Consider the following 15,963-nt stretch of genomic DNA (forward strand, 5'->3'; position numbering starts at 1 on the left):
TGACAAATTGGATTTGCTTTTTATTCTGTGGTAGTATGTGCAGACTATAATGATGCTGTTGTGTAAGGTATATTATGTGGGTTAGCTACTATTCTAGCATCTGAATTTTTTTTTAATTTAAACCATGCTTTTTGCCTATGATAGAAAAAACCTAAATAAGGACTACCCAAGCAAAACTTTTCCCCATATAAGGAAGATTAACTTGTCTAGTCATATTACAAATCTTGCTGTGAAATTAATTTTTCAGCCTTTTCTCTAGGAAATGATACACCTGAAGAACTACGAAAGAAGTTAATAAGGAAGATGAAGTTAATTCTGAGCTCAGGTTCTGATGAAGAATGTGCAATTTGCTTGGATTCTTTAACGGTTCCTGTCATAACACATTGTGCACATGTCTTTTGTAAGCCCTGTATTTGCCAAGTCATTCAGAACGAGCAGGTTAGTTTATGCTAGGTACAGAGTCAGTGTTTGATGGAATGGTGCACTAGTCAGTCTTGAGTGTAATGAAAACCGAAGTCCAACAGATTGTAAAGAGTTGGATTTACTTAGACTTACTAGTGCACCTTTTATGGTTAATTATGTCAGTATTTTATAGGTAATCTGTTTCTTATAATTCCTTTTAAACATAAAAAGACACCACACATTTGGAGGCATGTTCACAGTTAATATCCTAGTTCTACTGTTAAGATCATTGCTATCCAATAAATGGATCAGTAATGTGAGACACAAAGGTAATTTTAAACTTTCTAGTAGAAATAGGTGAAGTTAGTGACATTTTTGTTTATCCAGTATATCTAAAATTGAGATTTTTACATGATTTTACTTTAAGTGTTCAGAGTGTGGTATTGTACAGTTACAGCACATCTCAGTTTGCCTTTGCTGCATTTCAGGGGCTTGCCACATGTGTTTATTGGCTATTGGATAAGGTAGGTCTAGATTCTTAGATATGGTAGAATTTTTGAAGCGGAATAATCCTTTAAGAATTCTTCAGCTGAGGTAGAGTTTTTTTTAAAACATTTTTATTGGTATACTTGTAGGAAAAAATGCCTAAGTCATGATTGTGCAGTTGAGTGAATTATGAAGTAAACACATTCATTTAACTACTACTCTGGTCTCCCTGTGTCCCCTTTCAATCATTTACCTCCTCCCTCCTCCCCAAAGCTAACACCACTAAACTGACTTTTAACATTGTTTTAGTTTCACAATCTTTTTTATTATAATAGTATTTGGTATGTAGTTATTTTGGAGACTGTTTATTAGCTTGTGTTGGTACAAATGGACACAAAAAATATTGCTTTGAATGAGCCTGATAGGATTTAACAGGTCTTGACTAGCTTTGTAAGCCATCTAAAAAGGAAAAAAAAATTTAAGTTTATTTATTTTGAGAGAGAGAAGCAGGATGGCAGGGGCAGAGAGAGAGGGGGATAGAGGATCCAAAGCGGGCTCTGTGCTGACAGCAGAAAGCTTGATGCAGGGCTCAAACTCACAAACCATGAGATCATGACCTGAGCCAAAGTTGGACACTGAACCGACAGAGTCACCCAGGTGCCCCAGAATTTTTTTTTTTTTTCGTAAAGAACAGTTTCAACTAGTGTGCTGTAATGTAGTTAGGTTCAAGATACTATTATTTCTGGTTTCTTTACTTGTCTGCAAATAGTACACTTCACCCTGAACAAGGCAGGGGTTGGGGTGCTAACCCCCTGTGCAGAAAATCTGCCCTAAAACTTAACTACTAATAGCCTACTGTTGACTGGAAGCCTTACTGATAACATAAACAGTTGACACATATCTTTGTTATATATTATATGTGGTATTCTTACACTAAAGAGAAAATACTAAAATCATAAAATTCATTTATAGTACCGTACTGTATTTACTGAAAAAAAATCCTCATACCCATGTTCAAGGGTAAACTGTATTATAATATTGTTTCAAGCTCCTGTTGCTAATCAAGATGACATACTTTTTGCTCCTTTTTTTACCCAGTCCCACTTGACACATTAGAACATTACATCTGCCTGGAGTTTAGCATGTACAGATTTATCTCAAGTGGATGAATCTAAAAAGTCTAATAAAATGGTAGCTATTAAGGTTTTAGAATTTACCATGCTTTTTAAAAATTTAGGTAAGTTGGGGCACCTGGGTGACTCAGTCGGTCAAACATCTGACCCTTGATTTTAGCTCAGGTCATGATCTCACGGTTCGTGAGTTTGAGCCCCATGTCTGGCTCTGTGCTGATGGTGCAGAGCCTGCTTGGGATTCTCTTTCTGCCCCACCATCGTGCGCTCACTTGCTCTCTCTCAAATAAACTTGATAACAAATTTTAGGTAAGTTGATATTTGTTCCTCTGATAAGCTTCATTCATATCTTATTCTTTTCTTATATAGCCACATGCTAAATGTCCTTTATGCAGAAATGATATACATGGAGACAATTTATTAGAATGTCCTCCAGAAGAATTGGCATGTGACACTGAAAAAAAGTCTAATATGGAATGGACATCCAGTTCAAAGGTAAAATATACATGGGCAAATATTTGAGTATTTGTTTTACATTTATATAAGGATACCATTTATTAAAATACTTTTCATCCTGTCATTTAAATATTATGCTCTGTTAGTGTTAACTTTTTAATTTTCTAGTGGTGCATTTGAGAGCAAAGAAGCTTCAGTTTATGAGTGCATTTTTTCAGTGTTTTTAAAAACATTGTCTTTTACTTTTGCATTTTTAGGGAAATAATGGGGCAGGGCCTTTCTTTTCCTAATAAAAAAATTATATGTATTTTGCCTATTCAAAATGGAATCCAACAGGTGTTCTAATTTTTTTTGCAGATTAATGCACTAATGCATGCATTGATTGACTTAAGAAAGAAGAACCCCAACATAAAAAGTTTAGTTGTTTCTCAGTTTACAACATTCCTGTCTTTAATAGAAACACCACTCAGGTAAATTCAGTATTGTTTCTCACTTTGAGTAAAAGGATTTTATGTAAGTGTTTTGATAGGGATAGCAAAAAATAATTGTCTTACCAGTTACAGTCATTTCATCTATGTAAAATGATAGAGTCACAATATTTCCTGGGAGCATAGGATTTTAAAGATAAGTCCTGAATTTATCAGAAAAAATACTGACTGGTGGTTAGTAAATATTTGTCAGAATAAATGAGTGGAAGAATTGGTTGAATGAAATTTGTAATTAACATGTTTTTAAAATAGTATAGAAGGTGTTACTTGTCTCTTTTGTCCTTCCATTAGAGCCTCTGGATTTGTGTTTACTCGTTTGGATGGTTCTATGGCACAGAAGAAAAGAGTTGAATCAATTCAGTGTTTTCAAAACACTGAAGCAGGATCTCCAACTATAATGCTTCTATCTTTGAAAGCAGGTGGAGTTGGTTTAAATCTTTCTGCAGCTTCTCGCGTGTTTTTAATGGATCCAGTAAGTAGTTCTGTAGATTTTAAACTTTTTTAAAAAATGAACTGTTTGGTAAATACCTTTATAGTTATAATTGATTGTGAAAACTCTGAGGCAAACTTTAGAAATAGATGATAACTTAATAAATGTGTATTGAGGGCTTTTTCTTAAGCACTTTACATATATCAAATGAAATTGTCACAATATCCCTATGAGGTCAATGTATTACTGTCCTTACTTTACAGGTGAGGAAACTGAAGCACAGAGAAGTAAAATAACTTGCCCATCAAAGTCCATGTTTTTAATTTGTGTGCTGCAGTTTTCTACTTCTATATATATGCAATTAGTTTCTGTTATCTGTCATGCTTTTAATGTAGTGGTTTCATCCATTTGGCCAACAAATAATGCAGTCCTATGTTGTGTCAAGGAGTCTTACAGGCACTAGGAATCTGGCTATAAACAAGGTAGACAAAGTAGCTACCATCATGGTGCTAATAGTCTCAATTTTTAATGTGCAAAGAATTAGGTAGAATGTAATTTCTGACCTCTATCCTCAGAGATTTAGGAGTTCTTAGATGTGACCCAGGAAGCTGTTTTAATACAGACCATAGGTGATTCAGGTGCAGGTGTCCAGCATCACAATTTTAGAAACTAATACCATTCATGGAGTATTTTGGATAAATTCTAGCATCTAATAGGGTGCAGTCACTTGTGGTTGGTATAATATAGGTTTAGCTGTAGAGTGGGAGCTAAAATTCAGACTGAACTTTACTCACTAAACTGACCTAGGAGGAACATCCACAGAGGAGCAGCACCTTGTTCTAATTGCTCAAAGAGGCTGTTTGAGCTGCAGGCATTCTGGACTAATTTAGTTTCTAATTTGTACTGGGTTACTGTTTGGGCTAGAGGCAACCCTATTTGCTATTTCTGTGATTCATAGATTTGAGATTTATGGTTTTAGAGCTTGTTGCCTGAAACTCAGAAAATTTCATAACCAAGTTTACTGAGCTACAAATTTGAGTTCTTTTGGTTAGGCCATCTAGTTTATGTATGAACGCACCTCTTACCAAGACTTTTTCTTCACCTGAGGGTAGTAACACCCACCCAGTTCAATACTAGCCAGAGCCATAGTTTGGCATTCACAGACATTAATGTCATAGATGGCAGTGGTCTGTTGTGTTTTCTTGCCTTAGTTTTGTGGATGAAGTCTTAAATCTTTGCTAGAGTTTTAACTAACCTGATGATATTCTTAAAAGATGATTTTTGGACAGATTCCCAAATTATTTTTTTCTTCGGTTATAATCTTAATACCTGATAAGGAAAAGGTTGATACCAAATATAGTTTTATAAAACTCATGATCAAAAACTATATTCTTTTATCAGTTTACAAAAACTTCTGGAATGTTTTAGTAAGTCATAGATTGATTTTCATTGAACATTTTAAATGTTTCTGACTTTGAAATGGAAGCCACGTTCCAGGAAAATAACTCATGAAAATCTTTGACCTTTTCATGGAATATTGCATAAGGGCTAAGGTGTATTTTAAATGTTTGATTATGAACTTTTGATAAAGCTAATTACCTTCCTTCATCAGTACATGTGAGAATGAATACTGTCAGTTTTAGATCATGAGATAAACTTAGATTCCTGGTAGTCATACTATACGTATATTGTCAGCTCATTAGAAGGTTCCTAGATAAAATACAACAGAAAGAACATTTTACCTGGGCTCTTGGTATAACAGTTTCTAAGCGTGTCCAATTGAGAAATACAAAATATGTACAAAATATGATTATCAGTTTTAGAAAACCATAAGCTAAATATTTCCTTAAAATCTGATTTCTGTACAAAAACCACCCAAAACTCAGATTACAACAGTAGTAAAATCTCCTTTTCCCTAGAGCTCAAAGGAACTTTAAATAGAAGAAAGTAACAGCCTGAGTATGAATCCTACTATAAACTTACTTACATGTGCATTTATGATTTTAATTTTCAGATAGTACTTTGCTGTGTAAATGTTACTTTTCCCTCAACACCCCATTTTCAGCTTCAAGAATCATCCCATAGTTTAAAATTTAATGATCCCTACACTGATAGTTCATGATAGTATTTCCAAACCATTTGACTCCTGTATTTCTAGACTGAAGAACTCTGTATGTTTCTGCTTATTCTTTTCTTCGCTTCATTGTTTTATTCTTCACTTTAAGACAGTCCCCAAACGGGTGCCTGGGTGGCTCGGTTGAGCATCCAACTCTTGATTTCAGCTCAGGTCATGATCCCAGGGTTGTGGGATGGAGAGACCGCCCCCAGCATGAAGCCTACTTAAGATTCTCTGATTCTGTCTCTCCCTCTGCCCCTCTCCACAGCTCTCTCTTTAAAAAAAAAAAAAAAAAAAAAAAAAGTCTCCATGAGAATGCCTTTGTTTAATGTTACTTTTAGTTCAATTTTGAAGTCACATTCAAATATAGATAAAAAAAATTACATCAACAGAGCCTTTAGTTTTAGGACTTTTAACAAATGGAAGTAAAAAAGAAAAACCAGCAAAAAGAAAACTTTTTTTCATAAATGGACCCAATTATGTATCTTTTCTGATGTAAAGCCATTTAAGAGGATGTGTAACCTTTTTTTCCTTTGTTAAACATAGATCAACTTCAAAATGAAAAAGGAAAGATACTAATGCTGGGTGCTTTCTATGCACCAGGCACTGTTATTGGATACTAGAAGCAGTGGAGTGAAATGATGGAGAGTAGCTGCTGGTCATAGTAGCAGAGCGGGTGGGGTTCCCAGAGCATTTATGTCAGTATCTAATTCAGTCAGAGAAATTTGAGTCAGTAATAGATGACTGAGTAATACTGAAATGAAAGGATATGTGCAGAAAACTCACAGATCAGGGTGGTAATAAAGCCATTCATATTCTCTTGTTAGGCCTGGAATCCAGCTGCTGAAGATCAGTGCTTTGACAGATGCCATAGACTTGGCCAGAAGCAAGAAGTTATCATCACAAAAGTGAGTTTTTAAGCCATGTGTTTTAAAATTAAGTTGATTTGGTTTTTAAAATTACACAAAAAAATGTATGAATATATTATAAAATTTGCAGAATTATGCAGAACAAAATATGAAGATCACCTTTAATCTCCTCTAGAGGAAACCACCATCAGTAGTTTAACATGTTATTCAAAGTCCCTTTCTCTACTTTACATAGATTCATTTGTATGTATACATCTCTCCTTTAAAAATTTTCTTTTAAGGTAAATGGGACCATACTTTTATTTTTTTCCCTTAGCAGTATATATTGGGAACTACGATATAAGTACATATAGAGCCTGTTCTTTTTTTTCCTATACTAGTAAAGTATACATAAAAATAGTTGAAGTAAATACTGTGAAGTGTCCAGTTCAGTGGCAGTACTTACTTTCATACTGTCGTGCAGTTATCACCATCATCCATCTCCAGAACTTTTTCATCGCAACTTGAAACTCAGCCCTCAGCAAACAACCTTCTGCTTTCTGTGTATTTGATGACCCTACAAAGCCATTTTTTTTTAACGTCTGCATATAGATACATCATAATTTCTTTAGTCTAATGTTTTGCTAATAAAAACAGTGCCATAATTGGCATTATATTACATAAAAGTACTTCTTCAGGATAGGTTAAGGAAACTAGAATTTTGGATTTAGAACTCTTACAGCTTTCAAGTTGTTTTCAAAATAGGCTTAATGATATATAAGCATGATATAAATTTTTCCTTACATGATGGTCAAAAAAGTGCCCTTTCAGGGCACCTACGTGGCCCAGTTGGTTAAGCATCTGACTTCACCTCAGGTCGTGATCTCATGGTTCATGAATTCGAGTCCCACGTCGGGGCTCTGTGCTGACAGCTCAGAGCCTGGAGCCTGTTTCAGATTCTGTGTCTCCCTATCTCTGTCTGTCCCTCTCCCAAGAGCTCATGCTTTCTCTCACAAAATGAATAAACATTAAAAAAATTTTTTTAAAAGTCCCCTTTCAATTTACGTATACCTAAGACTTTGAGTATATTTATATTTCGCTTATCTGTTAATATTTTTTTCTGTGAATTGGTTGGTGTTTGCCCAGTTTTCATGAAGTACAAATATAGTCTTATAAAATAAAGGACTCTTTTATACAGTCTGATTTAAAATTTGTTAGGTATATTGCAGATGGTTTGTTATCAAGCTTTTCCTTTGAACTGGTTCTGTTTTTTATGATTTTAAAACAGGTCAGCTTTTTAAAAATACCTAATGGATTTTAAGATCTTAGAATTTATAATCCCTCCCATATTCTTTTAAAATGTTATATCTTTTAGGAGTCATGATATGGTTCTTTTTTCAAATGAAGAGCTGTGTGCTCCATCTTTTTTTTTTTTTTTAAGTATATCCTTTTTTTCTCCTTATTTGAAATGTCACTTTTATCATAAACGAGTTCATATATATTAACGTGAGTCTCTTTCTGGACTTTTGTTCCTGTGTTCCAGTTTCACTAATTTCTTTTCCTAATCCCAGGACAATATCACTTTAATAATTATGGTTTTTTAAAGTATGCTTTGATAACTAGCAGGACAAAGTGTTCTCATTAACCCTTTTTTTTCAGGATTGGTTAATATGATTATTTACTCTTGAATTGAACTGTGGATTTAGAAGTTACCAGATCCCATTTAAGAAATCTTTTTTGGGGTTTATTGAATTTATGATCAATTTGAGAATGGTCTCCTTTATAAATAAGGAGTGTTCCCATACAAGAATTTAGTATGTCTCTCTACTTAGGTCTTTTCACGTTGTATAGTTCATCTTGTTTAATTATTACAGTTACTGGGATCTCTACACAATGTTGAATAGTAGTAGTGATAGTAATCATTCTTGACCTGTTCCTTTTATTGTTTTAAGTGTACTGTACTTGGTAAAGTTCTAGTGGATACATTTAAGATTGAGGACATTTATTTGTAGGTTAATGAGGATATTTTTTAATCAAGGTTTTTATCAGAAATGTTTAATTTTTTTATTTTTGAGAGAGAGATGAGTGGGAGAAAGGCAGAGAGAGAGGGACACACAGAATCTGAAGCAAGCTCCAGGCTCTGAGCTCTACACAGAGCCCAACGTGGGGCTTGAACTCATGGAAACCATGAGATCATGACATGAGTCAAAACTGGACACTTAACCTGACTGAGCCACCCAGGGCGCCCCTATCAGAAATTCTTCTTAGGCATCTTTTTTCTCTTTAACTTTTTCAGATTGTAAGTTAAACCAGGTAAAGGCTTATTCCATTTCTTGGAAAATCTCATTTGGCTATTTAAATATAATGCTAAATTTGTATTGCTAATTCCAGCTACAGAGTTGCCTATAAAGTTTGCTTATAGGTTTGCTATGGTGCTGTTGTAAAGATGTAACTTTATGGCCTTACAGCCATATTCTTTATACAAGAAAGCCATACTGAGTGATGAGGGAAAGCAGTGTTCAGCTGTAGTTACTATGTCATGTTCTGAATATACTCACTGCATATTGAGAAAAAAAGAGCTAAATAGTTTATAATAGATTATTGAGCAATTTTAAAAGCTTTGTAATAAAGTAGAAAAGCAGATTTCCTTATAGTGGACCAAATTTTATCATGTCTTAATTTTCTTTTTTTTTTTTTTTTTTACATTGAAGATTTTAAATATTGTAACCTAAAAGTACTTACCATTTTTTTTTTTTCTTTTTTAAAGTTCATTGTGAAGGATTCTGTTGAAGAAAATATGCTGAAAATACAAAACACAAAGAGAGAACTTGCTGCTGGAGCCTTTGGAACTAAAAAAACAAATGCTAATGAAATGAAACAAGCTAAAATTAATGAGATCAGAACTTTAATTGATTTATAATTTGTGGGATTTTGGTAAGGTCAGTTTGATTAGATATATACAGAAATTTTGGAAATGAGAAAATACAGAGTTTTAGAAATGAGATCTAGAGAGTATGTCTTCTAAAAGGAGCATATCGTTTTATATTAGTAAAGTATGATCTCTTCTATATATGAACCTATTTTTAATGATATTTCAAATAGCAATAAGTTCTGTTACATACTGTGGCCTAAAATAATTTTTTGAGAAAAAAAGTTACTTTTTCAATTTTTCATAGTATCTTTGCTGAGTATTTTCATATATCTTTCAAGTACTCAGCTTTTTCATATTTTAAATAAGGTCAAACCTTTCATACTTTTGACTGAATAGTTATTTTCTGTGTTGGACATACTTCGTTAATCACTAGAGCTTCCCATTTGTGATGCTATATAGATTCACAGTCCCTGTAAACGATTAGTATGTATAGACTATATACAAGAGATTTTATTACTTTGAAAAACCGTATTTACATTCCAGAATCAAACCTTAAATGAGAGACCCAATTCCAGGTTAGCAAGTTACTTACAATTTTTTTTTTTGGCAGTTTGAGATACAGTTCACATTGGTGACTTGCAGTTTTATGTTTATGGAAATATTAGGGACTGTGTTAGAACACTTTTTCTCCATTTTAGTCCAGTTAGTACTATTGTTGTTTAAATGTAATTTGATGTGTTAGTGTGTAAATACAGTCTGTGGGGGTGAGAAGTAACCAATTCTACCCAGTTTGATTTGAATATTTAAATTATGGCATTGCTGAATAGATATTTCTATATGTATAATTTTTATTTATGTAGCTTTTTTTAAAAAAATAACTTTATAAATTTTTATAATTCAGAAGACTACTATATGTGAGAGGCGTGATATCTGGATGGAAGTTGGGCTGGATGACCTCCAAAATCGTTTCAACTCTTAAAGACATCTTAATCCTGAATGGAAAAATTTCTTTGTTGTGTTTAGAATCAGACTTTGATTTTGGAACTTCAGTAATTCATCCTTACATTTATCTATAAAATCAGTCCTCTTTTTCTTCCTTTTTGTTAATAAGCAGACTCACAGTAGTTGCCATGGCATTCTAGAGGACTCTGAGTCACATTTAAAACAAGCTCTACATTTGGCAATCACGTTAGGTAGTCAGTAGTGTTTTTCCTTAAAAGAAACTTTGCTCCAGAGACAGACTAATTACTGTAACAGAAGCTTCTGTTTGACGATACAGACTTAAGAACACCATATAGTTTATAGTGTTAAGAAATGACTTGACTTAAAGAGGATCTTGGAGGCAGTGTTGTGTTCCAGGGCATACATCTAGATGCTAAACCCATCAACAGCTAAATTCTCCCCTCCCTGTGTTGTCTCTTGCTCCAAGGGCAGCAAGAATCTTTCCAGTCTCTTTTCTCTTTGGCATCAGGTAAGGCAGAGGGCTGGTTAAAAGATCAACAGACTTTTCTGCACAGATAAGAGTGGAATAATAACTTCGGGTTAGTCCCCTGGCATTAGGAGCAATGGGGAATTTCTGTACCTTGTAGAACTAGCATTACACAAAATCAGGTTGATCAGAATCTGATGAAATACAGTATGTGGATTTCTAAGTGCCAACACACTTGTGAGATTTAAGTACAAAAAGTTTTCAACAAAAAATACATAATCTACTCTTCTTGCTTTATAAAGGCAGAGCCTTGCAAACATAAAAGTGAAGATTTTGCTTGCTTTACCCATTTATAGACTTGTTTTAAAACTCATAATGATAAATTTGGCAAGTCATTTAAAAAATATCTTTTTTGTGAAGTCATATTAAGTGGTGTTAAAAAATTTAATTCTTCCTAAGAAAATCTATAAACTACCGGAATGAAAAGTTCATATTATGCAATGCTGTTTCATCATTCTGTAGAATAATAGCTTTAGAAATATCTTGAACACACTGTATTCCCACTTGTGGTTCAAACTGAATTTTGTGGTTCAAACTGGATTTTGTTTTGAATTTAAAATCAATAAAAGTTTTAAAAATTGGCTTCAGTGCCATAATTTTGGTGACTTCTTTGAAGAAAATTTATCTCATGCTGTGAAGATATCTATATTACACAACTGTTTTTTACTGACAGTACATAAAAAGTACTATGAATAACAAGAGTTTCCTCATTCTTCCCACCTTTTTTATTTTGGTCAATTAGGTTCCATTTCTTGTTTAGAAATCAGAGTGTATATGTTTAAAGTTTGTTAAATGTCTTGATCTTCTAAAACATCGGTTCTGAGTCTTTTTATTTCCTCATCTGCCAGAAAAGAGGTATGGTAATACCTATGTATAGTGGTATCAGTAGCATAGCACTCTGAATTGTAGATTTTGCCTAATCTAGGATTGAAATAGTAAATCAAGAAAATGTTTAAATCATTAAATAAATTAATTAAATCATTAATCTAGGATTGAAATAGTAAATCAAGAAAATGTGAGTACCAATGAAATTATCTTCAAGCAGTATATTCTGTTGGGAGAAGTCAAAGGCTTTGTATTTTTTACATTCTTTATGGTACTTGCCGAAAGTTCTGTTCAGTAGGATTTGGAAGATGCATTAAAAATATGAGGATGGCGTGCCTGGGTAGCTTGTGCCCGGTTAAGCGTCTGACTTCAGCTCAGGTCATGATCTCGCGGTTCATGGGTTCAAGCCCTGCATCGGTTTTGTGCTGACAGCTCAGAGACTGGAGCCTGCTTCAGATTCTGTGTCTCCCTCTCTTTGCCCCTTCCCCGCTCACACACACACTCTCTCTCAAAAATAAACATTTAAAAAAATATACAAGGACAAATTTTATGTTTGGTTTAATGAGAACTCAAATGTTCAATCTTAAGTTTTTAGCTATATTAACTTTAAAGTATTTGCAAAAGGCATAATACAGTTTTCCCTCAGTCATTAATAAGTGTGTAGTAACCTTCCTTACAAGTTTACATTCTGGAATGTGGAACCTTATTTGTGCAGTACTTGTGAATAAGAAGAGCCAAAAATACTAGTAGCTGTGAATAAGGACTGAGACGCTTCCCTGCCGTAATGCCTACTTCAAAGGGGAAACTTGATTAGAAACCTTGTAAGCAGACAGGTTATCTTCCCGTATTAATATATTCATACTTCTTATAAGGGAGAGTAGTCTTTTATATGAAGCCATAATAACTTATTCCATTTTAAAGGATAAATGACTTATTCTCAGTTTTTGATTAAAAGGTATTTTTTTAATGTTTATTTGAGAGACTGAGCACGAGTGGGGTAAGGGCAGAGAGAGGGAGACAGAATCTGAGGCAGGTTCCAGGCTCTGAGCTGTCAGCACACAGCCCAATGCAGGGCTTGAACTCAGGAACCCTGAGATCATGACCTAAGTGGAAGTCAGATGCTTAACCAACTGAACAACCCAGGTGCCCCTAAAAAATGAGGTTTCCAGTTCCTTATTCAACCTTCCTGATCAAAAGTCTCCTGACAAATTTAAACCCATTTCTACTTTTAATATAAAAATTGATTTCTATAGGAAAGGAATACAATTTTAATGTTTGCATTTCAATATATATGGCATAGGCCACCCTCATTAACCTGAACCAAGTGTCCAAAAGTTTGTATTAACTAAGGTTACATTGGGACTTCATTTAGAAGGCCATCAAATGTCAAAATGATTGCTTAGATTGATGGCTAAAAAAGAAAAAATTCTAGGACAGGTCTTCGCAGGTTGAAACTCAATTCTAAGAGGCTATTTAATGGGACCAGAAAGGATATTAAGAGTCATCAAAGAGTATATATATTGTTAAGTATGTGCCGCACTTACTGAAGAGAGATGAATATTTCAAGAAGGTTTTCAGTAAGTTCGCTGCCTTTTCAACATTCTAGTTAATTAAAAATAAAGGCAGATAAAATTAACCAGGATAAAGCTTCCTGAATGCTTAATTTATCCTTTTTGTTAGGCGAGGGAAGGGCTATTCCCTAGTGGTACATTGTAGCATTTTAAAGAAATCTTGCCCTGGTATCAGTATGTTGGTAAAGAAAAGGTAAATTAAGTATTTCGTGAGAAACATTCTAGTGAAGGAGATGGAGACCTAATAGGCCGCTTGCACATACAGATGAAGTAAGGAGCTAAACATTTAATTTTTTTATTTTAAAAAGTATCAGCAGAAGAGAGGGACGGGGGGGGGGGGGGGGGGGGGGCGGGGGAGAGAGAGAATCTCAAGCAGGCTCCACGTTTGGCACAGATCCCACCTGGATCATGACCTGAGCTGAGATCAAGAGTTAGACTCTCAAGCTACTGAGCCACCCAGGGGCCCCAAGATAACCATTCATTTTGTATATGAATTATAGACCTTGAGCAAGCATGGAGCTAATCTCCAAAGGCATGGATCTAACCTTTGTGTAGGCGAATTTGTCTTACAGCCTAAAGCTGTTCTACCACTGTTCACAAGGAGATTTTTTTTTTTTTTTAAGGATATATTGATCCTCTACAAATGTTCTTATAATCCGAGTTATTTTTGCCATTTTATACATCTTACTAGGTGACCTTTGGTATTTTAGGATCCCTGGAAAAGATTTTACAGTATAATTGTGCAGCTTTGCATGGAAAAGTTAGTACTTTACCTTCATTAACGCATATCCTTGGAAGATAAAGGAAAGAAATCTGTCTAGCCTAGTTCAGGGACTTCTCATAGCCTCTTGACACTTTTATGCACATGTTATGCTATTTTCTATAGTATGCTTATCCTTTCAGATTCCAAGTTAATTAGCCTTCAATATATACTTATTTAAAATAAGTTATGTAAGGGGCGCCTGGGTGGCGCAGTCGGTTAAACGTCCGACTTCAGCCAGGTCACGATCTCGTGGTCCGTGAGTTCGAGCCCCGCGTCGGGCTCTGGGCTGATGGCTCAGAGCCTGGAGCCTGCTTCCGATTCTGTGTCTCCCTCTCTCTCTGCCCCTCCCCCGTTCATGCTCTGTCTCTCTCTGTCCCAAAAATAAATAAAAGTTGAAAAAAAAAAAAAATAAAATATGTAAGCCTTTTTAGGGTTTTAGCTCTTATGCAATGTAAAACAGGAAACAAAAAATATTAAGGCAAAAAACATGGAGTCATAGGTTTGATTTCCCCCACACACATCAAATTTGAGGCTTTCATATCTTTTCTCAATGGTAAAAAGAAAAGGCTTCGAATCTTGTAGTTCTTTTGCTACAGATAAGTTCCAAAATACACTTAACTATCTGGATTACCTATTGCATGGCCACAATAAAGCAGTATTCATTGTCTGAAGACTGGGTTTCTGTTCATCTCAACCAGGGAGGGACCCAGGAGCCAGAAAGGCTTTGACCACCTAAAATAGGCTTCAGTAAATCCATATACAGTTGACCTTTGAACCAACTGTATATGGTGCTGACCCCATGTGCTGTTGAAAATCTACATATAATTTGATTCTCCAAAAACTTAGCCTACTAATAAATAGCCTATTCTTAGCCAGAAGCCTTACTGATAACACTCAACACATACTTAAAAAAAAAAAAAAAAAATACAGTATAAAAAGCATGTGCGGGGGGGGGGGGGGGGGCAGGGGAAGAACAGAGAGAATCCTAAGATCCTAAGCAGGTTCTGCACTGTCAGCATGGAGCCCAATGTGGGGCTTAAACCCACAAACCATGAGATTATGACGTGAGCCAAAATCAAGAGTCAGGTACTTAACTGAGCCAGCCAGGCACCCCTATTACATACTGTATTCTTAAAATGAAGCTGGAGAAAATTATTAAAATCATAAAATACAGGACACTGCGTCCAAAAAAAAAAAAAAATCCACGTATAAGTGTACCCTCACAGTTCAACCTGTGTTGTTCAAGGGCTAACTGTACTAGCATTCAAAGGCCCTGTTTCTGAACATTTGACTTTTCCTAGAATTTTTATTCTAGGCAAACAGTAGTGAGAAATGGTAACTGTCAGAGACTGAACATCAAGAAACAAGTGAATACAGAATAAGTAGACGACAAGAGTTGAACTGCTTAGAAGGTGTAAGGAGCCCTTGCCCTTATAGGTAAATGTTGACCCCAAATACATCACAATATTATAGCATAATCCTATAACAGAAGTAGTGTCTCTTCTAGGCCCATAAAACTGCTGAAAACAGGATAAAGAGAGTTGTATGAAACAAAGTATGTTCAGAAGCTGAATCATGTTTGTCTCAGCCAAAACTCACAACAAATTCTATCCTTGGGTTTTCCCATTTTTACATTATAATTTCAGGCAGCCTATTTAGGAACACCTTTGTGAAAGGTATTTCCCAAGTCCTATCTCAAGCCACCGTCCTTATCCCTATAGCAAAATGAAAGCTTTTCGATTAAATTGTGTTACTCCCCAGAGACTTCTGGCATTTGTATTTCTGGTTATATAGAGGTTTCTCTGATCTCATGGGTCTGTTCTAACCATACATTTGTTTAAAGCAGAGCAGAGCTATGGAGCTTGGAGTACAAAAATTTGAATCAAAATCGTCTGCAGAGTATTTACCTCTCTTATTCTCTGATTATCTGCAAAATGAGTACACTATATATATGTCATAGGATATGAGAATTGAGATGTAAATGCCCAGTAAGTTTTCTTTCCTTTTTGCTTTTTTTACAGTTTTATTTATAGGAGATTGAATTTCAGCAGCTGAAACTCAGAGAAATAAGTTAATCAAATAACTTA

General features: G+C 34.8%; 1 protein-coding gene across 12 annotated transcripts in view; it reads left to right on the plus strand.

Moving 5' to 3' along the window:
- The window catches only part of HLTF (helicase like transcription factor), a 52,106-nt gene extending 40,807 nt beyond the window's left edge, over nucleotides 1–11,299 (plus strand). For 2 of the 12 annotated variants that reach the window (XM_045503334.1, XM_045503337.1), the window contains exons 20-26: nucleotides 260–438; nucleotides 2,388–2,513; nucleotides 2,832–2,944; nucleotides 3,254–3,434; nucleotides 6,336–6,416; nucleotides 9,124–9,290; nucleotides 10,130–11,299. In XM_045503334.1, the coding sequence (XP_045359290.1) occupies nucleotides 260–438; nucleotides 2,388–2,513; nucleotides 2,832–2,944; nucleotides 3,254–3,434; nucleotides 6,336–6,416; nucleotides 9,124–9,276 (833 nt within the window). In that variant the 3' untranslated portion in view covers nucleotides 9,277–9,290; nucleotides 10,130–11,299. Of the gene's footprint in view, nucleotides 1–247; nucleotides 439–2,387; nucleotides 2,514–2,831; nucleotides 2,945–3,253; nucleotides 3,435–6,335; nucleotides 6,417–9,123 lie in introns of all 12 variants that reach the window. The other 10 variants (XM_045503338.1, XM_045503335.1, XM_045503329.1 and 7 more) reach the window with 5 other exon arrangements.
- The last annotated feature ends 4,664 nt before the right edge of the window (nucleotides 11,300–15,963 follow it).

Source organism: Leopardus geoffroyi, chromosome C2 (assembly GCF_018350155.1).
Source record: "Leopardus geoffroyi isolate Oge1 chromosome C2, O.geoffroyi_Oge1_pat1.0, whole genome shotgun sequence".
Lineage (NCBI taxonomy): Eukaryota > Metazoa > Chordata > Mammalia > Carnivora > Felidae > Leopardus > Leopardus geoffroyi.